The sequence below is a fragment of the Elgaria multicarinata genome, chromosome 4 (assembly GCF_023053635.1).
Source record: "Elgaria multicarinata webbii isolate HBS135686 ecotype San Diego chromosome 4, rElgMul1.1.pri, whole genome shotgun sequence".
Lineage (NCBI taxonomy): Eukaryota > Metazoa > Chordata > Lepidosauria > Squamata > Anguidae > Elgaria > Elgaria multicarinata.
The window spans coordinates 64,341,248-64,368,751 of record NC_086174.1 but is presented as its reverse complement, the minus strand read 5'-3'; the positions used below and the strand labels follow the sequence as shown (position 1 = coordinate 64,368,751).

The following is a 27,504-nucleotide window of genomic DNA, read 5'->3' as shown; positions in this document are numbered from 1 at the left end:
ATACCATCAGCACCAAGCCAAAGTAGAAATGTATTTCTTCCAGAAAGTACCACTGAGAAATTTCTGCTCAACTCCATGGAATTTGTACTGTGCTGTCCTGTAAGATTTCCTCTTATGCCTCTTGCTTTTTAATCTACATGAAGCTGCTAGGTTGTTATCAGAGAGCTTGTAGTGAAGTGTTATCAGAATGCTGATGACACCTAGCTCTATTTCTGAGTCATCTGAGGCTGTGCAGGTGCTAGACTGGTGCCTAGAGTCAGCAATGGATTGGATGAGAGTCAATAAACTGATGTATATTCCTGACAAGATGGAAGGAAGGTGGATAGGCAGTTCTCATGTCTGGCAAATTGGCATGCAATTTGATCTAAATGAGGCTACATCCCTTGGAAAGACCAGCTATGTAGGTTGGGGATACTCCTTGATCCAGCTTCATCATGGTATCAATAATCTTGTCAAGTTCAGCATGAATGTGACTTTCCCCTCGAAGCACCTAGCAAACTTCTCCTTTGGAGAAGAAACAGTCTGTAGGGGGATGGTAACCTCACAATAACTGTGTGGTAAAGTCCAGAGGTGGAACAAGACCCTGTGCAAAGGAGAGGGTCAAACACCCTCAAGTGAGCAGTTTGATAAGTTTGTAATTTGTGTTAAGTTTATTGGGTTTTATTTTAAAATTAATGAGAATTTATTTAAAAATTAATTACTGAAGAAAAACAAGAGTAAATCATATGCAAATAGTAGTTTTATTGGTATAAACAGCCACCATTCTATATACAGGGGGCGGGGAAATCATATGTCTGTGAAGGGTACCATTTAAGGCACATTACTAGCTTACAGAGATAACTTAGATTTAAAAGCAACACATAATTGCTCCCTGCTAGCTCCTTTTTTAAAAAAGAAAGAAAAGTGTGTGCGTGCGTGTGTGTGTGTACGCGTGCACACAACAGCTTTCCGTATGCATCAGTTACATGGTTTTCCCCATATATTTGAAAGTGATGGATTCTGTCAGAGATAAATGGACCCTGAATCTTTTCAAATTATTTTTGATGGTAAAAATTAGATTAGATAAAATCCAGGTGATTTTAAATCTCATACATGGAACCCAGAACTCAAAAATTTAGGCTAGAACTCAAAACTGGGGAAGAATCCCAAAAGTGATAGATGTTTTGTTTGCAAAATTTCACCCTTTGAGATTTATATTGGCAATTCAGAATTAAAAAATATGTCAAGCATAAATCACTGCAAAAGGGCTAGGTAGTGTACTTCTTGCTTAAAACCACAATCTGTTCTACGCTTTTTAAGCCTACAATAGATCAGCAAGTGACACACAATGCAATTAATAAGCTTAAAGAAACAGCTGAAAACTGAAAGGCAGCAGTTGTGCAATACAATATTGCAGATTGCTACCACAGAACATTTAGAGTAGAAAACTACTTAAATGTATTTAGTAGAAACAAACAGAAATGCTATCATAACCAGTACTGGATATTCAGGGCTTGACCATAAAAACAGAAATGAAGATAGAGACCTGGAACCCAACAAGGAAAATAAATCACTCAATATCTTGAGAATTAACAAAAAGCCCCCATTACTTCAAGGAGATTCACTGACAACTGATAGTTACCTCCGAAAGTGCAATCTTAAAAAAAAATTACCTTTTCTGAATATGAGTATTGCACCTTCATTGTTGCCAATAGTATTTGCACAGCAGAAATGATTAAGTTCTTTGGGGAAAGTTTTCACACCCTTTAAGTTACTACATAAAAACCTGAGGCAAGTACCTACTAACTTGAAAGTCTGGTTTACTGAAATCACTGGCAGGTAAAAGTATTTAGAACCACTTAACTTGAAGAAGAAATTCCTAAAATGTATTAAGTTCACTTTTAAAAAACAGAAGCAATGGTAATTTAGTAGCACAAATGTAGAGAAGAATTAATCCACAGAAATGAATCCTCTCCATCTTTGATAGTTTTGATACCAATATTGGCATTTGTGTGTGGTGCATCCAAAACAAGGAGAACTTAAACATTTCAAGCAAAGTTTCACAATATTCTTCTGGAGTAAAAAAAAAAAAAAGGTTATGTTTTCTCGGCAGCAACATTTGCAAGTACTTCTAAGTATGCAAATGTGAAGGATAATATGTTAGGGTATCATTGCAGATTGACAGTTCCTCTTCTTTGAAGAAGTGTTCATGGTAAGAAGAAGAAATGGATGTGGACTCTGTGCAGTTTCTCAGTGTAAACTCCTTGGTGAGGCAGAATTTTATCTGGCCAATTGTTTGTAGTTGACCCTGAGGAGAAGAAATAAATCAAAACTGGAGTGTCACTTTTAAAAACCCAGTACGGGCATTTCCAGCTGCAAGGGAGCAAAAGAAATATAGATAGCTTATAAAGCAATGGCACTGGTTAGTCAGTTGTGCAATGAAGCTATAAACTACATAAACTTTAAGAGCTAATTACAACATCTAATTAGAAACAGATCACATTTACAGTTACAGAAATACAATCAAATAAATACCCCATGTACTGACTATTTAACAAAATGTTTTGCTTGAACAGTTGTTACCTTGTCAAGATAGCCAAGATACTAAAATGTATCAGTAATTAAACTATTTTGCTCAAATTTGCCGCCCCCAACTGCTTTTCCTCTGTAGAAGGAAAAAAATACAGGCACTCTTTGAAGTCAGCATCTTTAAAAATTCACATTGATTCCTTAATTATTTTTTAGCTATATTTAATCAAAGATTTTGTTCCTAGTGATTAATTGAATTGGCAAGTGTGTTATTCACTAGTTGATAAAACAGAAACAACATATTAAAGAAGTGATGCACTTCTTTAACGTACGCTTATCTGAGCCCAGCAGATGGAGAGAAAATCCATGTTTAATTGTTTTAATCCCTGGTAAAAACGATTCCAATGATTGCAATTAGAAATTTTTCTTCAGTGATATTAAAAACATCATGCAGTTCATAGTAGTTCTTATCAAGAAAAAGAATGAATGGCCTAAAGCCCAAAGCACCCAGCCAGTCTCTGGAAATATATTTCTCTGAAAATGTCCAGGAGAGCTTGAATTTGACCCTTGGGCCCTTGCTAGACGTGCCGGCTTATGCCGGCAGGGAGGCGGGGCCAAGGCGTGCTAACGTTAGCGCGCCTTGCCCAGGCTTCCAGACGTCGGACGCGCAGGGACGTCGGGTCCCTGCAGCGTCCATTTTTTTTGTTTTGTTAAAGGGGCTGCGTGCGCCCCGAAGCCGCCGGACTGGTAAGTCCGTTTTTCTGCTTGCTCGGGCGGCGGCGGTACGATCTCACCCGCCCTCCCCCCTTGCCACCCACCCTGCCATCCTTCCCCCTCCCCTCTCTTCCCCCCCCCCCGGCCGATGAGCGCTGTGCCAGGTCCGCGGCTTTTTGCGGCTACTCGCGAGTAAGCGAGTAGCCGCAAAAAGCCACGGAAGTCACTAGACTTCCCCCAGCCCCGGCCTGAGGCCGGAGCTGGGGAAAAGGCGCGCCATAAGCGAATTCGCTTATGGCACGTTAGACCAGGCCTCAGCGCGGCCTACCGCCGGATTCCCCTGTGCGTCATGTGGACGCACAGCAGGAAAACCAGCCCACAAAGCACGCTAAGGCCTCGTCTAGTAACGCCCTTGGACTGAAACAAGTTCAACACCATACAGCAGCACATGACATTGTTTCAAGGGGAGATTCAAGCTCTTGCACATGCCTGAAACAGCTCTCAGGAGTCAGCTTCATACTGCTTGGGTCATTCAAAGGGCTTTTAAAAACAACCGCTCAATATAACCATACAAAATCTAGTGTGAAAAGGAAGAGTTGCATCTGTTTATTGCCATGAAAATCAAACTACTTTGATGGCTCATATTAAGCTCTAAAAGCATCTTTAACTTGCCACTTTTCCATGAAGGGGGATCAACAACATCTTACTGAATGACAGTCTCATGGAAATGAGAAAGAAGAGCAGATGCTTATCATTATGAAATGTGTTCAGTGGGAGCACCACCTCATACATACAAAACTAACAAAAACAACATCTGCACTAAAAGATGCACTATACTCTCTAATTTTGAGGGAGTCAGCAATTGTTTATTGACTATCAGAGCCAAATAACCTTAACTAAAAAAGGGGAAAATGCTTTGGATATGAACTCCATCACACCAGTGATTTATTGCACTCTTGCCGTGCCTGATATGCATTTTTGCAGCGTGGTACTCATATGATGTCGTCCCTGTTCTGCGCTCATCTTGCCTCTTCCCCTCCCTTTTCATACTTATTTTGGAGTGGGAAAAGTCCATTTCTCCCCTTCCTTGCACAATACAGCCGCTCCTCTGTCCCGTGTATTGCTGTCCTTGCACTATATTGGACCATCCTGTTTTTCGTTGGGGGCATGTGTGTCGAAGAGCAGTCTCCCTGACAAAAGAGGAGGTGGGGTGCTTCTTCGCTCAGCTGCTCAACCATGAAGGGGGAGGGAGGGAGAGAGGGTGCCCGAACACTCTGCGGAGAAGGCGAGCAGGGCTGCCGCCGCCCATGCCTGGACTCGGTCATATTCAACTCTATGGTTCTTTCTCCTGAGTGGGCATGACTAGGTTTCCTGGCCCGAACAATGTTAGCTTCCTGTTGCCATGGCAGTCATTCATGGGCCAGTCACTCCCTTTCAGCTTAACGTACCACACAGACTTGTTTGGAAGATAAAAAATGGGAAGCAGAAGGGAACCCTGTATGTCCTTTAGAAAGAATGTGTGACAGACAATAATTATGTTAAGGGAGGCAGTAGGTGCTAATGGATCAATTTTGTACTGGACACAGGAGATGAATATTCAAATCCTTGCTTAGCTGAAAGAACAGAAAAAGAGCCCTGCTGAATAAGACCAAATGCCTATCTAGTCTGGCATTCTGATGCCTCTGGGAAGCCCACATGAGTAGGATATGATTGCAATATCCATCCCTTGCTTCTACTCCCCAGCTAGGATTCAAAGGCATGCTGCCTCTGATTTTGGAGGTAGCATTCACCATCGTGACTAGTAGCCATTGATACTAGTCAAATCATGACTAGAAGCCATACTCCTTCAATTTGTCTCATCCCCTTTTAAAGGCATTTAAGGGCCTTAGCCAGGATAGGAAACAGGGGGAGTGGCTGGATTAGGGCTGTGAGGGACGAGGAGCATTGCCCCTTTATCCCTGCTGCAGTCCTTATTGGAACCGGGCCTACTATTTGCAATGGGAGAAAATCTTCCATTGGCACTAATGGGAGCTTTCCTCCCATTTCAAATAGCAGATATGGGGTGAGGACTCGATTCCAACTGGGACTGCAGCAAAAGTTTAAAGCCCCCTTTTCCCAATCCAACTTGGACCTGCCCTGGCTATTTGTGAAAGGAAAAGTACATCTAGTTTGGTTCTAAGTTGGCGGCTATCAGCACATCATGTCATTTACCTGTGCATTGAGGAGAGGAGTGCTTGCTTTTTTCTGTACTAAATCTCCCCTCTCCCATTAAGCATTGGATGACCCTGTGTTCTGGTAATGAGAGGGAGAAACACTTTCTCCACACTATGCCTAATTTTATATACTGTACCTCTATCAGGCTCTCCCTTACTCAACCTTTTTCTAAACTCAAAAGCCCCAAATGTTGTAATTTCTTCTCCTAAGGAATTGTTCCAGCCCTTTCATCATTTCATTACCCATTTCTGCCCCCTTTTTAATTGAATGATCAGAACTGTACACAGTATTCTAAGTGTCGCCACACCATAAATTTGTATAAAGGCATTGTGGTATTGGCAGTTTTATTTTTTGATCCTTTCCCCAATGATCCCACCTTTATGGATAAATTTTGCACAAAGGGTCAACTTTTTCCATGACTTCAAGATTTGTTTCCTTACTGCCAGCTCAGAATCCATCAACATATTCATTGGCTGCTTTCTAGTCCTTTGGTTCAGAGGCCAATCTCAGGGACAAATCACATTTTTCATTAGAAGAGCAGCCAAACCACTCATTAAATGGCCTAGGGCAAATCACTATTTTTCTTAGGCCTGCTGTAAGCATAAATATATACATAAAGTAGTTACATCAACTATAAACAATGGCTTCTTACTTCGAGGAAAGGCAGGGGGGGGGAAGGAGAAGATACCTAGATGCTAACCATCTTGGAGAAGAGAGGAAATGAAAACTAGCACATTTTATCTAAGGTAGTAATAGGAAAATCCAGAATTCCAGAACTTATGATGGCTGAAAAGTTAGCTAGTACAGTGGATACAAATGTTCAAGAAGGCTTTGATTAAAAATAATAATAATCAGGGGTATCCCCCCCATCAAGATTCCAAATATTAAAAATAATCTTTCGAAAAAGGAGTGAGGAAAGATTAACAAGGAAATCACTAATAATAATAAAAAGATACCTCTTCTGGAGAAAGACACTGAATCTTTGGTTCCACACTGTAAACACTTGTAAGAGCATCTCTGATGGCTGCCAGCTGAAGATTTAAACATGAAAGAGTTGAAAGGCTCAAAACATCACTTCAACAAATTAAATATTTTCATAATCAAGTATCTTAAACAAAATCTGTAATGATGGAAAATAACCAGCAACCTAGAGTGTATATATTGAAAAAGAGCAATTTTGTCTTATGGTACAACATTAAAATGTTACAATTTTGCTATTTTTACAGTTGAACACAATGGAAAGCCAAGTCTCCTCTTACCTCATAGTAGGTACTGCCTGGTTTTATTCCCACTTTCAAGAGATAACTGAAAGAGAGACAACTTTCATCTAGCATTGAAAAGAGAGAATTCACTTCACACAATTATGCTATAATTAGAAAATAACCATCATGATAAGAGGGCATTTTTAAAAAAAGTTAGACAGAAAAGATATATGAAACTTGAAGAAACATAGTTTGTCTCAACTACCTGGAATGGTTAACAGCTCTCTCCATGCATCACCTTTTTATGGCTGGCTTGCCTAACAAACTGTTATAGTATCTATTGCATGTATAGGGAAGGTGGGGAGCAGCGTCCTTGGATCCATAAGCCTCTGTGTGATTGGAAAGTTTGTGTCATAACAGTTAAATTCTGTTTTCTGTCAGTAGTATGAATCTACAACCACTAAACTGAATGGCTAGAAATGAATTTTCTACGAATATAGTCACATTAGGAACACACTTCACGACGGCAATGCTTTCATTTTAGGACTACTTGTATTTATGGATGTGTGCAGAATCTATGATGGCTACTATCTAATCCGTTATATATGGCAGTAGCTTTCAAATGATGTTCTGGGAAATCCTAGAGTTCCTTGGAAGCTTAACATGGGGTCTTCAATGAGAAGAGGAGTAATGGGGGACACGCTTTTCAAATATAAAGCTTATTTCAGAGTGTCAATAAACATGTAGGCAGGGGTGATGCAGCAGACATTGTTTCCTCGGACTTCCAAAAGGCTTTAGACAAAGTCTCTTGCAAAAGAACCTTGGTCTGATTCAGCTTGCCTTTTACGTCTTTATCTATCTCGCCTGTCTCCAGCGTTCAGTTGGAAGGAAGCGTTGAGCTTTCTAGGGTATGCTCAAACTTAGCTTGCATATCATGGCTACTCAGGGTTTGTTTAAAATGTGGGTAGTTGTGAATGAGAAGAAGTAAGTGTTCAGGCACTCACTGCTCCACTCCACTGAGCTAAACAACCTAGGGATGCTCTATACTGGGTTGTTTAGTGTGATGTCTGAAGACATAATTGTGGATTGCAAGAGGAGGAACAAGTAAACCATGGGTTACAATTCTGGAATGTTCCTCCTTTAGCAACCCACAATTCTATTCAACAATTGCTTGAGGTGCGAGCCATGTCATATTTTGTGTGGGGTGATAATGACAAGACCCAATAGGTACAACAAGTCAACCTTATGAACTAAGTATGCACAAAGCATTTCTGATTCTTCCCCTCCAGCATGTGTAGACATGTTTTATTTTCTTACTAGATATTTTGGGGAATAATGAGATTTCATTTATTGATCCACAATTTCCTGTATTTCTTGTGTTCAGTGGTTACTTTGTTTTTCAGCCACAGATAGAATAGTTGCCTCAATAAGAATTAGAATTAGTAGTTGACGACTGCTGGTTGGACGTTCCACTAAACTTGAACCTCACTGGCAACTGAACCCATGGGAAGAAAAAATAATGAAAGCTACAGAGTGAGTCTGCACAACGCAACTCACCCTTCAAAATAAGCTATGTACCATGGGTTGTCGTCAGAACAACCAATGGTGAGCCCAAGCAACGATCAAGCTTACCATTGGTTGTTCTCCCCTCCTTCCCCCTCAATTTTTCAGCTGATTCCGGGGACTTGGAGGCAGAACCCTTTTTGTCTGCTGTGCACCCCCTCCCCAGGAATGTGCAAATGTAATGAAAAAAAGTCAATTTTTCACAATTGCAGAGATGCACAATTGCATCTTGCATCCTATTGCCTTGCATGCTTCGAAGTCAAAGGGGAAAATGTGTACTAGGAAACATATACAGTAATTGACAAGGTGGGGCTGCATATAAGCTAGTTTGACGGCCTTTGAAAGCCAACAAGTTGGGGTGGGGGAGAAAAAGGGCCAGATCAGCCCTTTCACAAAGTTACCCTTAAGTTTTAAAGTGTGGGATTTCCCCTTGGCTGTCCCTGCTCCCATTCCACCCCTCCCCGAGTCTCCCCCAAGTCATTTTAAGAGTGATCCAGGGTCCACCTCATTTTTGGAGCTCCCCTTTTACTGCAAAATTTCCCCACCTGTTAAGGTTAATTTTTTTATAGAATTCCAGTGCTTTACTAAAGTACTTTTTCTGAGAATTAAGAGTTTCCAGTGTTGCTGCACAAGTCCCATGTTTGTCCCATTCATGCTTCCTACATGAAGAAGAAAAAAAGGTAGGTCAATCTTTAAGCACACATCTATTCAGACGGCTACAAGAAATTCTGTAAATAAAATATTTGAAATTTCAGAAGAAAATCTCAAATGTGTTCCTAATTAAGCCAACAACACAGAGTGCTTCTTCTCTTAAATATTTTTGCTCTCCACATCACACATTATTCAGAAAATGTCTGTCACAATGCTTATTTCCATAAATCCTAACAGATAACATTTGAAGAGGAAGGATATTCTCCCATTTCAGTATGTCATAAAATTATATCTAATACAGCATTTTGGGATGATGAATTATTGAAAAGGATTTCTCCTCACGCTCCAAGTGTTGGCTATAAAGGAAATTCAAGATTGGTAGCACTACCCATCTCCAGTTTGACAGGTACCCGTGAGCACAGCATCAGAAAGAGAAAAACTTGCAGAACGCTTCTGTGCAGAGATGCACCCTTTCTGCCTCTTCTGCTTCATAGGAAACTGGAAACTATGGAAACCATAAACCCTGAAAGCTCTAGTGTAAAGAAAAACTAGCTTTGTTTTCATTTGTGTCTTGTTCCTGGCAGATTTTCATTTGTCACATATCAAGGATGAAGTCACCAGCTTGACTGCATCATGAAATGACAAAGGTTAATTGCTGGATACCCTCCTTTAGTGAGGATCAACACTGAAGCTCTGTGTTGATTCTTCTTCCTTTCAAGGTTACAGAGTTAGAAAAATAGTAACAACTCTGGTATAGAACAGAAGAGCTGGGAGTTTGGGCGTTTAGTGCTCAAGAGATTTACTTGTTTGGGTGTTCTCCCAGACAGTTTCATGAGGCAGCTGGGGAGCTGAGTGAAAACCAGAGCACATTACAACAAACTGCACCCTATTCTCCATCTACCATTGTCTATTTTCTGTACAAGTTGTATAGCTATGCTATGTAACATAGCAGTTTCTTCTTTGGGCTCCCAATATGGAATTGTATTTGCATACATCATGGTTCCCTTGTTGCAACTATAGCACAAACTTGCCAATACAGTAAATGCTTCCTCAGTAGCATTTAACAAAAGACAATATATGACATGATGTGATTACATCTATTTATCCCAGGCTCACTCAGCTTCATTGGCTGTCACTTGCACAGGACAAAGAACATTTTGAATTGAATGTTATGTCACATGCCATCTTGTAGTGCTATAGATGATAGCAGTGATATGCTCCCTTTGATTTCTAGTTTGGGCCTCTTTCCGTATGGTCCCAATCAAAGTCTTGTGACAAGTTATAAACTGAATGGATCTGAATGGTAATGCAAGTGATTGCTTCACTGAGTGCCCTAATATGATTAATAACAACAACAACCCACACACAACTGCTAAAGCAGAGTATTCATGTTTTAAAAACAAGCACATAAAAAAAGTCATAGAAACCATGGTCGTGGAAAATTCTTAAAGTCATCCTTACTAGAATCAACAGAGGTTGCACATCATCCATGCTTGATGGATTGCTCCCAGTAATATATGTACCTGATGCTAAACAAAGAATAAAGCCTCCCCACAAATATACAATCTCAGGTTCCAGAAATTCAAAACTCTGTCTGAGAAAGTAGCATCAAGATCTGGTACATCGACTGCTTCGGGCAATATATTATGCCAGCTACTCTACACACCTAAACACAGAAAAATGTGTGTGTGAAAACAGCAGTAAAACAGAGACAGAAGAATTGTTCAAAGTTGCGCTGTATTTATTTTCATTCAGCTCCTTTTGGAATTTCCACTTTGGAAAATCAACTGAAAACAACATTTTTGTAAAGTACCTACCAATATGTTTAAAAGTGCCACAACTCACCAGAAACTGGTATGATTTGGATGAAGCACATCTGGCCAAAATTGCTTCATGTCTCCCATGATATCCTAGCCAAAAAAATAAAATAAATGATGCTATAAAACTGCACTCTGTCTAAAGGTAAGGACACGTCAAGGGACAGCATAAGGCTGTCAGCGTATACGTTGCGGAGCTAGCACAGGTATGCTAATATCCTATGCAAGGCTACAGCACACAGCTGCCCAGCTCTGCCCAACGACTGTAAAGCATAAGGAACAAACCCTGTATTACATCTCTTGGCTAGAAGAGGGCTACGCCCAGTAATACACTTTGGGCCACTCTGCAAACTCTTAGGATGGGGGCTCGATGGGCAAGCAGTGAACTTACCCCCTCACCACCTCTGTTCTACTCGGAAAACAACAACTGTGCATGGTAATATGGATGTTTTGGATTATAGCTTTCATAGACTCTGGCTGTTGGCTATGTTTGCTGGGGCTAATGGCAGTTGTAGTCCAAAACATCTGGAAGGCACCAAGTTGGGGAAAGCTGCTTTAAAGCAGGTTTTAATGTGTTGCTAGCCACCCCAAACTATGGAATGGACAAGATAGAAAATGTCTGTAAATAAAATGCATATTCATCTTGAGTAACAATTGACAAGCTATGAAAAATATTGAGTAAACAAACAAATAAAATGTAATGATGCTCAGGATTTAATTTTTCATTTGATTCATACCTGAAGTTCAGATATGTTGAAGTGCCAGGTTTTATTACAGTCTTCTGTTTTATCAGGCCTATGGAATAACCAGAACAAAATTCAGATATGAGGGGTGAAATCCAAAGGTGTCCATCCACCTGGTAATAGAATGGCATCCGTTACTGGAACAATTTCCCCTCCCCTGCAGCTCCCTCCAGTCTGTGCTGGAGGTTTGGGGGACCCTCAGATTTGGTGAAGGAGGAGAGAGGAAAATGTTGTTGTGCCAGGGGAAGTCCACCCACATGACACTGGATTTAATAACTATTATTAAACAGTATAAAATGTTGCAAATTTGGAATAATCTTTAGGGGAAATGATATCAGATCATCTAAATATCAGATCATCTACCCCCAAACAATATCAGATCATATAAATTGTACTAAATCGTCATTATAAGTCTGAATCAATTAGTAAAACATTGGTATTGGAAGGTTTTGTTTGTTCCTTCTTCAACTACTTTCCTATTTGACACACCAAGGTTTTTATGCACCTTTTCTTTCCAAAAGAAAATTCAAAATGGCTAACAACAAATTAAACAATAATTAAAACACCAATACAATACAACTGGAAACCCTACAAAGAGAATCTATGCTTTGTTGTTGGGTTGTTTGTGGTTAACAAACCACGGATTGTTAGTGCAGCTGGGTTGACACAACCCATGGTTCAACAACCCACACTCAACTCATACTCAACTTTGAGTGTAGGTTGTCGTGTTGTGTGAACCTAGCCAATATATTTCATCTGTGTGTCCCAAGCCATGAAATAAACTCTTTCTGGCATTACTCAGTCATAGTAAATTACACAAAGAGTGTAATTGATTTTCAGCTGGTCATGCTACTTAGCTGTGCTATTAGAAAGCCTTAAAACCAAAAGGGCACTGTGAATGGTACTGTCAAATTATTGAAACTCAAGCAACTCTTTATAAAAGGACACATTCTAATTACATTCTAAAATTCAGCTGGGTAATACTATTAAAACAAAGCTTGAAAACATTAGATTCTATAAACATTGGATTTTTTTAAACTAAGCCTCTGAGTAAACATAATTTCTCTAAATTTTTGCTGCAAGTCTGCATGTTAGCACAGTATCAACTTACTTCCATTTCTCAAGAGATGTTAAGCATGAACGTTAAGCAGGAGGAGGGCTTTCTCTGCTGTGGCACCCCGGCTGTGGAATGAGCTCCCTAAGGAGGTTCGCTTGGCACCTACATTATATTCTTTTAGACACTAGGTGAAGACCTTTTTTTTCTCCCAGTATTTTATCAGTCTATAAATTAATTTTAACTTTGCTGTTTAAAATTTGTATTTAAAATTTGTATTTTTGCATTGCTACTGTTTTTATCTTGGTTGTGTTTTATACTGTATTTTATATTATGGTTTTATATTGTTGTTTTATACTTTGAATTGTCTTAATTTTGTAAACCACGCGGAGATCTTCGGCTATTGGGCGGTATAGAAATCCAATAAATAAATAAATAATAAAAAATGCAAAACTTGAACAAACCCCATCCTCAATTCTTATTCTCCACAACAAGTCTCTACAAAACAAAAACAATCTACTGAAAAGTTCCTTTGAAGTCGTGGCAGGCAACATTGGAAATAGCCAAGGGCCATTTTCACCCATCCACCCCTGCATGGGCCTCATTCTACAAGGCATCAGCAGAATTCTGCAGGGTGCTGGCAGCAAAAAAAAAATGCTGATTTGCTGCTGATTTTCATTGGCAAATTACTAAGGAACCTACAGTAGCCAAAATTGGTTTACAGAAAAGCTAATTTGGGGCACTGTAGTGTTCTGCAACTGTTTGCCATAGAAAATCGGCAGGAAATTACCTTTTCTTGGTTGTTGCAAATTTTGGTGGCGCATGCCACACCATGGCCACAAGATGCCCACCCTTGCTCTAAAGCATTTAATGTGCGTTGGGATCTGAGAGCACATACCAGGACATCTTGTTTCCTCTTTCCCCCAAATAAATCCTGATGCATAAAAAAATATGTAAATGACAACATTCAGTGATAGTTTAAAGAAAGGAGTGGCAATGCATTCATTTCAACCAGGGGATTCTGATCCATTCTTGTATTCTTTCATGGAAGTGGAGGACAACGGGTAGTAATGTGAAGGTATTTAGAAAATGTGATTATGCATTGGGAATTGTTGCCTGTCTTGATCATTTCAAGATTGGGTGGTTAGATATTCCAAACAAAGAGAGATGACATGTTACTTTAAAGAAATGTCCAGTATAAGAAGCTATCAATTTGTTAACAGATAGGGCATAAGTGGCCAGCACCGCACTCAGTATTTTAAGTGCTGTGTATAATGTAGATAGAAAATAATTGCCATAGGTATTACTAAAACCATCAGTTTGTGGTTGAACAGAGTCACCATACAGCTAAGCATCCTGCGCCATTCTTAGAAGGATTCTGATTCAAGAGACACCTAGTCACTGGATCTAATGCATCACTTATCTAAAAGGTTAAAAGGTTTTTTTCCTTTGTGGGCTTCTAAGAAAAGACATTTAGCTAGATACTTTGGATATAGGATAGCATGGGCTTACACAGGAGATTGAAAGCAGTTCTACAAGTCATCTAAATCAAATTCTCAATTTCTAATGAAATGTGACAGAATGAAATATTATTTTCAAATTTAAAATCTTACCAGAGCCCATGAATTGTCCAGTACATTTCTGGATCTTTGCAATCATTTTTACTCATCTAGAGAAAACAAGTCCATCAGTTCATCAGAGAAAGCCAGTTTTTATGCTAAACAAAACACACATATTTGTTAGGATAAATGACACAAATATTCAACTCATAGGGGAGTGTCCAATGGTGTCATTCCATTAATGCAAATAATGTTGTGCTAGAAGAAACTAGGTTCTGAACTACGCACAAGAGAAGAATCCAACTAAAGTTGTGTTTGCGCGAACATATTATCCGGCTTTGCATTATGTTCGTGCAATCAGTTGTGTAACTTGTTGTGCACTCTGCTTGCATTATGAAACTGCTTTGCACCCGTAGTGCAACCGATTGTACAACTGCATACACAACCAGCTGGACAAGAGTAATGGAAAGGTTCAGCAGAGCTCTGCTAGCACTACTTGAGTTTGCAGAATGTCACCATTGGATACTGCCCATAGTTATTTTCAGGACATATGTCAGGGCATATGCTATTAGACTGCCTTCATTGGAACAGCAGCAATGAAAGTAGGCACTCAGTCATATTTTCCCCACCAAATCTAGCATTTTGCTATAGTAATAGATGGAAAGAGATTTCTGTTAAAGTAGTATTTGATTTAGCTCTATCCGGACTTGGTTTCGTTAAGTCTTTCAAGAATCCTAAATATGGTTGCCAGATTTGACAAAATGACCAAGGACTCATGGAAAATGGGTTTGATTCCAAAAGACTACCAACGATAACAGTGCTCATCTTCTTAAAGAGGGAGAAAGATGGCTGAGAGGATTACAGATTACTGATTTCTGTATCTGGGAAGATATGACAGCAAAAAAATGGAACAGTTTGTCAACTATCAAGAAGAAAAAAATACTGATTTCTAATAATGTGAGAAATGCACCAATGTGGCATTAAGAACACCAGCTGCTTCCATTTTGTGTTCCCACACCATCACCTTAGCTCAAAAGTTTTGATTTGGTCTGGAAAGCTTGACTGGAGAGATTTAGCAAGCGAGGACAAAATGCCTTTGAAGTTTCTCATCAAACCCTTATCTTGTGCATCCACACAGCAAAACAAGGCACAAAGGGCACATTGCACGAAATGGCTTCGCATGGCACACACTTCCTTCCGTGGTATGGATTTAAACGTATTCCCTCGGTAATTGCTAGGCCCAAATAGCTGTTAAAGGGCCAGGAGCCCATTCAGAAATGTGCAACCCTAGTGGGAGCTTACCTGACTGAATACTCCTCCATAATTCTTCTTTTAGAAGACCTGCACATAGGAAAGTAGCATGTCACAGAGAAGGATTCTAGCCTAACCTTCTGTTATGCTAGGTTTCTATGTGCAGGAATATTACATAGGTGTGGGAACACGCAAAAATGGTACAACCCAGACATGGATTTCCAACCTCACCTGCTATTTTTGATTACTACGAAACCATCATTGACACCCATAAGAGGCTTCCCTCTCTATGTACATAGCAGTTTCAGAGAAGCAATTTTCATTGGGAACATAGCAATGAAGAAAGGGAGACTTTCCCTTTTCACCCTCTGTGATCCTGCTATTGGTTCAGCCCCTGTGCAGCTGGTATTTACCTTTTATAAAACCCTGCACGTTAATTACATTCATGAATTTAACATCATATCTGCTTTGGCCTTTACACTCTTCTTTCTTTTGCTTTTGGTGGGCATATGTGATAGTTAACAGTGAGCAGAACATTTGTTACTGATTTTATTTGAGGTTTTTCCTATTATGTAAATAATATTACTTTGCATCTACAGGTGCCCTTCCATGAATGTAAAGCATCTTCCATTCATGGAAGGGCTGTTTCAGACATAGCGAAACAGCACTGCACAAGAAGAGTCATCTGAAATCCAGAGATGTTCTTCCATCTACATTAAAATGTTTGCAATGTTTCTCTTGATTCCATATCTTTTACTGTTTGTAGTTTAAATTAGGGATGTGCTCCGCTCCGATTAGGAGCGTAGAAGCAGTAGCGGATTGGCCTGCTCCGCCTTACCCAGAGGCGGAGTAGGAGCGGACCGCGGACCCCCTAGAAGCAAGGCGAAGAGAAGCGACCATTTTTCGGAGCTCCGAGTTCAGGCGGAGCGCTCCGGTCGCCATCTTGAAAACATTTCGCCATAGGATTGCATTGCGGCAAATAATCGCGCATAACTACGTTGTTTTTGAAGCTATCATTCTGGAAATTCTTGTGCACAGAGAGTCGTGGATGGGGGTCATTTTGAGACCACTCTCAACTTTCTGCGTTGTCTGGGTCGCGGGCTATATTTTTGTGAAAATCGGGTCAACCGCGCGGCTCAAACTGCGTTTTCGGCTTTTCGCCCATAGGATTGCATTGAGGGAAAGAATCGGGGATAACTGGGGGGGGGGTTTAAGCTATCGTTCTGGAAATTCTTGTGCACAGAGAGTCGTGGATGGGGGTCATTTTGAGACCACTCTCAACTTTCTGCATCGTACGGGTCGCGGGCTATATTTTTGTGAAAATCGGGTCAACCGCGCGGCTCAAACTGCCTTTTCGGCTTTTCGCCCATAGGATTGCATTGAGGGAAAGAATCGGGGATAACTGGGGGGGGGGTTAAGCTATCGTTCTGGAAATTCTTGTGCACAGAGAGTCGTGGATGGGGGTCATTTTGAGACCACTCTCAACTTTCTGCATCGTACGGGTCGCGGGCTAGACGTTTTTAAAAAATCGGCGGGAAAAATACCTTTTTCAAAGGGCTGAGGGGCAGAGTCAGCTCCCGGTCATGATGATCCCAAAGTTGGAGGAGGGCATAGGCAAAACAGGTAACTTGGGATTCTGGGAAACTTCTCTTTCTTCATCTGAACGGGCTTTTCCCCGTGTTTTTTAACACAGTAGCCCCACCAAATGCACAAACACAACCTGAAATCATATACTAAGCCAAGAATAAGAGATAGAAACACAGCACTGCTCCCCACCCTAACCTTGGGGAACAACTGAATCGATGTGGTGCAAGGGGATGAGCTCCCCTAGGGCATCTCATCGTGGACGTGCCCCCACTCTCTCCTGCACTGGAAGGCCATTAGAGCCTTCCAAAGAGAGTAAAACGGTGGAGCAATGCCTATCATGAGTTGAAGTGAATGGTCACTTTTCAGTGGTGGAGCAATGCCTGTTCTGAGTCGAAGTGAGCGTTTTACTTCTTCTCAGAGCTGTGGCTGTCAGTGTCTTGAACTGGCAGCTACTTCCCCCTCCCCCGGGCACGTCCCCCTATTGCTGGTAAAAGACAGATATAGCCTTTTAAAAAAAGTTCTTCTTGTTGTTTATTGAGCAACACTGCTGCTTTTAATTCCACCCCTCCTTTGTTTATTGATTGATTTATTCCATTTTATATGCATTACTGGCTTATCCTTGGCTCACTTCCTTATGCCCCCAGAAATGCCAGCTGCATGCCTGCCTGCCTTCCCTCCCTCCTCCCCTGCCCACCTCGCAGGGATGTTGTGTGTGGGGTGCCCAATTTTCAAAAATTCGCCAAAAATCAGGGGATGATGGGATTGCTTTGAAACTTGGCATGCGTGTGTATATCCCCATGAGGTGTCATGGTGCCAAACATGAGGTTTCTAACTTGAACAGAAAAAAAGTTGTATAATTTTTTAGCTTTCAATGCAAGCCTATGGGGGGGGGGGGAAACGGAGCTCCGGATCCGGATCCGGAGCTCCGGGCGGAGCGGAGCGGAAGTGGGCGGAGCGGGGGCGGGGCGGAGCGGCCCGATCCGGAAAATGGCGGATCTGCAAGTGAAGCGGAGCGGGGGGTCTGTGCACACCCCTAGTTTAAATCCCTCAGGATAGGGCAGCATCTAAATAAAATAATGCCACCTTTTTAAAAAAATCTTTCTAACATATTAAAGTGGCATTATTTTGATACTTGGCTTGCAATTACTTTTATATATGATTATATTTTACAGATTGCTACAGAGTATTAATTGCCCATCAAGAATCTGGCCTTTACCAGGCAGTTTTTCATATGACCAGAGGCTCTTTAAAAATAATAATAATTCTGGAGACATGACCAATCATAATAATTGCTTTGCACAGAACATTCTATTATGGAACTTTGAATATGAATCATACAATGTTTTATTATTTCTTGTATTCACCAGTTTGTCTTCGAAGTAGTTTTACACATTAAAATAAAATATTCCTACCTGAATACCATTCATTAAATAACCGCAAAATCATTTCAAACCAGTAGCAAGTGCAACGTTTTGATTGGCAAGAGATGAGCCAGCACGGCCCTCTTCTCCAGCCATGCCTTGGCTTCAGAAGCATTGGAAAACATTGAGAAGCCCCGCTTCCAAATGTCTCCAAATCTTGCTCCCAGACTCTCCCCAACATTGCCTTAGGATTCAGAGGCACTTTAGAAGCAATGCACACACACACACACATTTATTCACACCATCATCACACATTCATCCATCCTCACAAGAAGATCCCCTATCCCTATGCTGCAGCTAAGCTCGAAAAAGCCTTCCATTTAATCCAGTGGATTTTCCCAAACCTAATCTTAGCAATGGGCCAGGAGAGGAGGGATTTGGGGGGTGTCACAGCAGCTGTGGAGGGGAGAGTTAACCCTTCCCTGTGAGTAGGCTTGAACAAACCCTTCCATTAGCTTCAATGGAAGGTTTTTTCAAAACTGAATTGTAGCATGAGGTGCCAACCAGCTGTCTATAGGAACACCACAAGTAGGACATGAGTACAATAGCACCCTCCTGTTCATGTTCCCCAGCACCTGGCATACATGGGCATACTGCCTCCGATACTGGAGGTACTTTATAGCCAACTAGTAGTCGGTAATCATAGTTTCTTGGTTCAGACAAAATAGGAAACTGTGGTTAGAGAGTTAATGGTTTAATTGCTCATACCATAAAGGAGCATGGGCAAAAAGGCTTGCTTATTTGAATGTAGCCATTAAGTTTCTTTTTAGCTTCTTTAAGCAAAAATAAAATAAAGTGTTTGTCTGTTTTCACAGCCAACAAGAACAGTACCATTGAGCCTCAGTCATGCCATTTGGACATGCGACTGCTGTTGCTGCAGAGCAGAAAGCAAAGGGGTATCATTTTAGATCAGAAATAACGCTCTAGTCTAGCTAATATAGGTTTTATATTCTCATTATTGCAGAGGCAAGAAACACAACATGTAGTTTGTGTGAAACCACTTGAAGTGAATACATCTAAACTGTCTTAGTGCTGAAACCCATTTAAGCAAAATTCAATTAGAATGCATTTCTATTAAAAATAACATATAGACTTTAATAAATTCTTCACATAATTAACTACCTAAGGCTGTGACAACTGCTGACCCTCTCAAGCAGTGATCTGAGTTAGGATGAAATGCAGGTGCCTGTCCACAATTTGACAGGAATTTTGTTGCACGTCCACACTAGAGGCCCCAGTTATGGAAAGCTCAGCAGGCATCACTCTACCTATAGTCAGCAGGCTATCAATGGCTACTAGCCCTGATGGTTATGTGCTACCTCCAGTATCTGAGGCAGTAAGCCTGTGTGCACCAGTTGCTGGGGAACATGGGTGGGAGGGTGCTGTTGACCATGTCCTGCTCTGTTGTTCTCTGATTGACAGCTGGTTGGCCACTGTGTGAACAGAGTGCTGGACTAGATGGACTCTTGGTCTGATCCACCCTGCACTTCTTATATTATTACTGGTATCCCAAATAGTGGGCCTTGAACAGACCACTCCCATGGCCAGTTATTTGTGAAGGCAATCCAGCTGCACTAATGCCTGCACTGGTTCTTAAACCCAGCTACATAACTTAGAAGTTCTGTGGCCCACAGCATGCTTTATTGCACTGCAGTCATTAGTATTGATTTGTTCTGTTTATATTGTTAATTTCTGTAAAACACCTTGAAACAGATACAAGGCTGTCCATAAACGTTTTAAATAAATAAAATCAAGCTAGAACTGGTCTTATCATTATCATCTATAATTGATCCTGGATTATAATTCTGGGGGAAAACCCAAGAGAAATAAACATATTGAAAACTGCATTTCCCTTCCCCACTCTTTATGTGGTGGACAAATCAATAAGGAGTTATTTTCCATCTCTTCTGAAATTGGTTATGTTATCCTTTCAGGATATGATTAGACATATATTTGAATGAATACACCCCTTTAAAAATGACAACTCACCTTACAGACAGTCACTGGCCAATGATGAACCAAGTATAATTTCTCCCACTTATGAGGGTAAGCATCACTGAAACATACAATTATTACATTTTATATTTTTTAAGATGTGCAAAAAGCAGCAAACAAAGTGTTAAAACTTACTGTTCCACAAACTTCATACATTACAACTAGTAGTACAATGGGATTTTCCATTGCTTGGTATAGAGAACTTCAGTCTTATGTGGTCAGTTCCTTTTTTTTCAAGGATGTCAAGCTGAAGTCTCCAAGCAAAGCTGGAAGTTTGTCTTGAAACTGCCACCATAACTGCTGAAGAGACACAGCATTTTTCCATATAGAACAAGGCTTGCCTCTTCAATAGTATAGCAGCTGCAGTAAAAAATCTCCAATTGCACATACTTGTGCACTCCCTTGTGTTTGCTGGACCATGGTTCCAGGCAGTCATTTACTATATTCATTTTGAGGAAATCTTGAGATAGTTCATCTTATGAGATGAATAGGAAAAATACATTTTGTGAAACTGTGAGCAAAAGTGAAAATTACTAGAGATGAATAGGAAAAATACATTTTGTGAAACTGTGAGCAAAAGTGAAAATTACTAGAAGAAACTAACTTCCATGTTTCTTAAGAAAATGATCAAACGAATAGTAATACGGTTCATTAGGGAACCCATCACTTTGCTTTGGAGATCAGTTTGCACATTTAGGGAACAACTGCTTTAGAATGTTATATTCTAAGAGTAAAATGTAGGGCACTTATCTGGAACAGTTGTGAGCAATTTGTGTCAGGATGGCTTATTGTGACATCCAAACCCGTAACGGACAGCAGGCAACTGGGTTATTTGAAGATTGTTTCCTCATCAAACAAGCCATGTCTGCCGGGTTAGGGCAACACAAGCTGCACCCAGGCAGCTAATTAGCCAAATGGTGCTTGGTCATGTTTAAGCTTTGGTGATCGTGCAAACCAGGTCATAGCCATGGGCAAACCCGGTCATAGCCATGGGCAAACATCTTGGTCTCTTCAAATAAGTATGTTTGGAAATTACTACAAATTGACCAGAATACCATTGCTAAAACACCTTTTGGTATAAAGGTGCTCCAACTAATGTTCTAAGCATACAAGGGGGACAGGAGATCTTCTGAGCTTCCCAGAGAGAATTCATTGTTTCTGAACATCTCACTCCTGACTGTTTCATCTTGGTGGATATGAAAGGGAAAATGGCATCCTCTCCGAATGCAGGAAAGGCAGTCAGCCTCATCCAAGGGTTTGTTACTAAAGAACTCAAGCAAACTCACTAATGCCAAGAAGGTTCCCTGTGTTATTCCTTGGCATGACTTGGGGCCCATTTAATTATTTCAAGGTCTTGTGGGGACATCTCCTTTTTTATTCACTCTTACTGTTTTATTCGCTCTTTTCTCTCTGTGCATTGATCTCTAAAAGATCACCTTTAGTGGTAAGTTAGCATTTTCCTAGAGTTCCACAGTTTCTAGGAAGCTGAAGTTTTATTTCACTGGGGGTGGGGGGACAGCTTTTAGTTATAAAAACAAATCAAGTCCTGCCTTCTGACACAGCAGAATGGAAGTTAACACTTCACTTTTCCTGAGTAAAAGGAAGACAAGCTATGCAGATCTCATGAAGCAAAAGCTCCTGTCTAAAATGGGATATAGGAGCATAAAATATAGGAATTGGAAGGAAGGCCAGGCTACAAAAGAAGAGTACAGACAGGTGGCACAGAAGTGCCGAAATGGCATCAGGAAGGCTAAAGCTGTGAATGAGCTGAGATTAGCGAGGGATGCTAAAAGCAATAAAAAGGCTTTCTTCAGATACATGAGTAGTAAAAGACAGAGGAAAGAAATGGTGGTTCAACTACTTAATGGGGATGGCAAATTGATAACAGATGACAAAGAAAAGGCTGAAGTGCTCAATTCCTACTTTGCCTCAGTCTTCTCCCAAAAGCGGGTCTATGACCCCCCTGGAAAAAGTGAAGCAGAAGTTGAGGGGGCAGGATTGCAGTTTGAGATTGATAAACAAATGGTCAAAGAACACCTAATTTTCTTGAATGAGTTCAAATCTCCAGGGCCCGAGGAACTGCATCCTAGAGTAATGAAGGAGCTAGCGGAAGAACTCTCAGAACCTTTGTCTATTATCTTTGCAAAATCATGGAAGACAGGTGAGGTGCCAGACGACTGGAGGAGGGCTAACGTTGTCCCTATCTTCAAAAAGGGCAAAAAGAAGGAACCTGGGAACTACAGACCAGTCAGTCTGACATCCATCCCTGGGAAAATTCTGGAGCAGATTATAAAGAAGTCAATCTGTAAACACCTTGAAATCCATGCAGTGATTACTAGAAGCCAACATGGATTTGTCAAGAACAAATCCTGTCAGACTAATTTGATCTCATTTTTTGATTGGGTAACCTCCCTTGTGGACTGTGGAAATGCTGTGGACGTCATATATCTGGACTTCAGCAAAGCTTCTGACAAAGTGCCCCATGATATTCTGATTAACAAACTAGCTAAAAGTGGGCTAGATGTAACAACTTTTAGGTGGATTCACAGTTGGCTACAGAATCAGACTCAAAGAGTAATTATCAATGGAACCTTTTCAAACTGGGGAGAGGCAACGAGTGGGGTACAGCAGGGCTCAGTCCTGGGCCCAGTGCTCTTCAACATTTTTATTAATGATTTGGATGAGGAGGTGCAGGGAATGCTTATCACATTTGCAGATGACACAAAATTGGGTGGGATAGCTAATACCCTGGAAGACAGAAACAAACTTCAAAGTGATCTTGATAGGCTGGAGTGCTGGGCTGAAAACAACAGGATGAAATTTAATAGGGATAAATGCCAAGTTCTACATTTAAGTAATAGAAACCAAATCCAGTTACAAGATGGGGGATACTTGGCTTAGCAATACTACAAATGAGAAGGATCTTGGAATTGTTGTAGATCGCAAGCTGAATATGAGCCAACAGTGCGATATGGCTGTAAGAAAGGCAAATGCTATTTTGGGCTGCATTAATAGAAGTATAGCTTCCAAATCACGTGAGGTACTGGTTCCCCTCTATTCGGCCCTGGTTAGGCCTCATCTAGAGTATTGCGTCCAGTTCTGGGCTCCACAATTCAAGAAGGATGCAGACAAGCTGGAGCGTGTTCAGAGGAGGGCAACCAGGATGAAACAAAGCCCTATGAAGAGAGACTGAAAGAACTGGGCATGTTTAGCCTGGAGAAGAGAAGATTGAGGGGAGACATGGTAGCACTCTTCAAATACTTAAAAGGTGGTCACACAGAGGAGGGCCAGGATCTCTTCTCGATCCTCCCAGAGTGCAGGTCACGGAATAACGGGCTCAAGATAAAGGAAGCCAGATTCCAGCCGGACATCAGGAAAAACTTCCTGACTGTTAGAGCAGTATGATAATGGAATCAGTTACCTAGGGAGGTTGTGGGCTCTTCCACACTAGAGGCCTTCAAGAGGCAGCTGGACAACCATCTGTCAGGGATGCTTTAGGGTGGATTCCTGCATTGAGCAGGGGGTTGGACTCGATGGCCTTGTACGCCCCTTCCAACTCTGCTATTCTATGATTCTATGAAAATCTGTCCAATTAATTCCTTCTGCAGACAGAACTGCTGCTGTAAGTGGAATGGAGAGGGGGACAATTCCCCTGTCCTTTGCACACCCTAAAATTCTCCTCTGGAGGATTGGGAAGGGGGGTCCTCCAATTCAGATGGTGGGAGGCACAGGTGGAGGAGTGGAGTGGCAAGTCCTGCTAGGCAAGCCAAAGTCTACTTGCACAACACTGAATTTTGCCCACTGCAGTTAAGCTATTCCAGACTGCCTTTGCTCACTGGATTACAGTAGTCATTATGGAATTAGATACCAGCATCCTTTTAACACTCTATGCAGGACTTACCTGTGAACCAAAATATGTTTAGCAGATTCGAAAAAGATACCAAGCCAAAAGCATCCAAAAATCAAATAGTACGGGATCACAGGTTTCATTTTTAAATTTTTTACAAGGTATCTATGAAGGAAAACAAATAGATAAGCACAATACCACAACCAGGTAACTGTTAAAGTAGAAGAGAAAAACATTTAAAATAGCTGATACAAATTGAGTAAAACAAGGCTTTAAAGACTGAGGGTAGCATGCCATACTGCCACTGCGCTCTCAGTTATGCAACAGAAAACTAGCAGTTCAAAAATCAATTCCAGAATCAAGTGGAAACGTTTCTTTCTAAAAGAAGCGAGTCTTCCTTGTGCAAGTTCTGCTGACCTGCTTCATTCTGGAAACATTTTTTTCCACTTGTTTTCAGTTGCTCCTAGCAGTGGGTCCCACTGGCTGATGTGGATATTGTCCTGAGTGTTGCCCCTTAACTTGCAATATTTCTTGAAAACTGTGCATGATTTTCCAATAGGAAAGACGAAGTAGTGAATAGTGTTCAGCAGAAGGCACACTATTTATAAAACTAATTCAGCATAGCAGGAAAATTAGCATTAATGCCTCTTTAAGTAAGTTTTTCTGTTTCCAGTAGTATTAAAATATCTTACAGAAAGCAATTGTTGCACTCTAAGCTTCCCAGATTGTCCAAATAAATCTCTTTCTCAATCTCTCTTATTTCGACATCATTATATTGGAGTTCGTTACAATCCTACTGTTGGTGCAGCATCCACATGTGGAAGAATTCAATGGTGCATAAGAGAGTTCTGTTTCCCTCTCCCCTGCAGGACACAGGACACTACAGGGAATGGAAAACCTGTGCACACTTCCAAGACCTTACTCAGCCCCACCCCACTCCCAGTCAAGGAATGAGAGCTCAAAATCACAGAGCTTGACAGAGCAGGGGTGGAGGGACACAGATGGGAGAGGCATTGTGATATACTAACAACCTGGAAAGAAGATGCCTGTGTCTATGTGGCAGGAGAAAGAAGAAAACACAGGACTGGATGAACAGTACACCATAGGGGAATTCTCTATAGGATCCCTCCACATGTGGGCAGAGGGACCAGAACGAGCCTTCTGTGTATACAAAACACGTGTTAGAGCCTACAATATTTTCAGGCATTGCTTAAACCAGTAACTGCAGCCAAAACTGAAAATTCCTTTAAAACCTTCAAAGTTAAACTTGAGAACTGCTTCGAGTTCTCCCTCAACAAAGCATCCCTCTAAAGTTTAAACTTTAGATAAACTGCAATGAGCAAGTCAATTAAACCAGAGTATTTGTATTGAAACTGATTCAGTTCTATTAATGCATCAGATTCCTTGGCACAGGACCAACTCCGATCAAATCATATGTCAAAACAGAATTATCTTCAAACATGATGAAAAAAAAAATACAGCAGAACTCCAATTCCTCTTCTTCACCACTCACTTCTTGTGCTATTTGAGCAACTTCCTTAATTTCTTTTCTCAGTTCCCTGTTAACATGACGACATCAGAATTGTTATTTTTTGCAATGCTGTTTCTGAATCACTCAGTAAATGCTGCATTGGCTGTCTCTTCCCATTTGTGCCAGTCTATACAAGTTTGTTCAAATGTAACTCCCATTGTACTCAATGGGGCTTACTCCTAGGCAAGCACTCATAGGGTTTCAGCCTTAAGAGAGCAATCAGAGATCCGACCCACTCCCCTGACTTCTTGCAGCTGGTGTGGAGAGAACCAAATTGGCTGCCTCTCTGAGGTGGGAAACTCAACCTTTGATAGAGGCTTTTCGATGGGTGGGGAGGGAAGGAGACTTTGTGCTATTTGGTCAATCAGGGACATTAACTTACTCTTCTCCTCAGCCCCAATATTTGAAGCCAGGGGCGATATGGGGGAGAGGAGAGGCTTGCTTTGACACTGGCAGGCCAAAGGGTTCCAACTGTCAAAAGAGCCAGCTTCAAACTTCCTTTGCAGAGCCAGAGGAAAAGTCTGGAGTTCATTCCAGAATGGGCAAGCCATTGTGCACTAGAGGGGCATTGGGTACTTGAGGTACTCAGCTGTCTACCAGGGAGGATGGGAACCTGATGTACACCACCTTTTGTTGTATGAAAAAACGATGGAATAAAAATGTAATAATAAGAAGTTACACTTTTATGCATTTGCTCCATAGCCATCCTAAGCAAGAAGCCCATCAGCCAAACCATACGGAAACAGCCCCAGCCAAACAATGGGGGGTGGGAGGTGGGAAGCAGCTCCAGAAAATGTATATCCCAACCAGTAACTTATCCTGAAACTAAAAACAATTCTCCCAAAGTATATTTGCACACAGAACTGCCAGTTAGCTGAAGCACCATATTTCTTCTCCTTTCTGACACGGACATCTGCCATAATTCTTGGCTTTGCATCTCGGATGAAGTAGAGGAGTGACATTGGAAAACAATGAAGCAGCTCCCTAATCAGAGCCAGCTTCACCCATTGCAAAAGCACTAAATACACAAACATATGCAGCCCGCTCCTTTCCTTTGCAGGCTTGCACGGAAGTAATCCCTGACGAGTTCTATAGTACAGGCTCCCAAGGGTGCACAGGGCTTGCAGTTTCGAATGGAGATGATTGCAAAAAGAAAAAGAAAAAAAAAAGGGGGGGGGGAATCCATAAACGATCACTACCTCTAACCTCCCGCGCGGAAGCAACTCGGATAGCAGCGATCTTTTTCACGGTTACCTGTAAGTCCCACTGAGTTCAATGGGGGGGTGGGGGAGATTTTCAGGTAAATCTACACAGGACTGCACGCCAAATCGCTTGGATGCAAAACTACAATCCTTTGCACGCTTTTTTTTGGAAATCGATGCCATGAACCACCGCGGTGCTGGCGTTCGAGCAAACGAGGCTAATACCCAGCTGCACCTCTGAACATACTTATTTAAAAGTCCAATTAAAATCAGGGAGACTTACTTCCGAAGAAGCATAGCTCGAGAGATGGGGCTTTTCGAAACAACTCAAAATTCAACCCCATCGACTATTTACCTGGCTTGTGATGGAGGAGCACAGGAAAGCGGGTGCACCAGCCCTTAACCTCCCAGGAGAGACCAGCACTTCCGCCAAGCACTAAATCCCGCCCACACCGGCTGTGCTGTCGAATTTGTCGAGACATACTCAGATGACCCTTCAAATTACCCGTCCACCCCGCCTCCCTTAGAAAGAAGACCGGTAGCACCGTAACATATTTAGAAGACTTTTAAAAACTGCCACGAAATGCAAGGCATTCAGCACAATCTTTGGTGTTTTAAATCTGAAATAAGGTCCACTGTTCAATC

The 27,504-nt window shown here is 41.3% G+C and overlaps 1 protein-coding gene across 2 annotated transcripts; it reads right to left on the bottom strand.

The window, feature by feature from the left end:
- Positions 1-721: 721 nt before the first annotated feature.
- On the bottom strand, positions 722-27,304 carry RNASET2 (ribonuclease T2). 2 transcript variants are annotated; one of them, XM_063124456.1, is made up of 10 exons: positions 27,215-27,304; positions 24,181-24,291; positions 20,274-20,340; positions 14,080-14,135; positions 11,407-11,464; positions 10,698-10,762; positions 8,747-8,860; positions 6,696-6,741; positions 6,393-6,467; positions 722-2,287 (listed from the first exon to the last, which is right to left on the bottom strand). In XM_063124456.1, the coding sequence occupies exons 2-10, from the start codon at positions 24,267-24,269 to the stop codon at positions 2,111-2,113; spliced, it is 747 nt and encodes a 248-aa protein (XP_062980526.1). In that variant the 5' UTR covers positions 24,270-24,291; positions 27,215-27,304; the 3' UTR covers positions 722-2,110. The 2 variants fall into 2 exon arrangements, with proteins under 2 accessions (XP_062980526.1, XP_062980525.1); XM_063124455.1 differs by having other exon boundaries at positions 27,143-27,275.
- Positions 27,305-27,504: the final 200 nt, after the last annotated feature.

What these genes read in the sequence shown, in the direction of transcription:
- RNASET2 (XM_063124455.1), bottom strand. An exon ending in TCAACATATCTGAACTTCAG is followed by an intron (nt 10,763 to 11,406) that starts GTATGAATCAAA and finishes TTTTTTGGCTAG; the next exon opens with GATATCATGGGAGACATGAA. An exon ending in CAGGCAGTACCTACTATGAG is followed by an intron (nt 6,468 to 6,695) that starts GTAAGAGGAGAC and finishes TTAAATCTTCAG; the next exon opens with CTGGCAGCCATCAGAGATGC.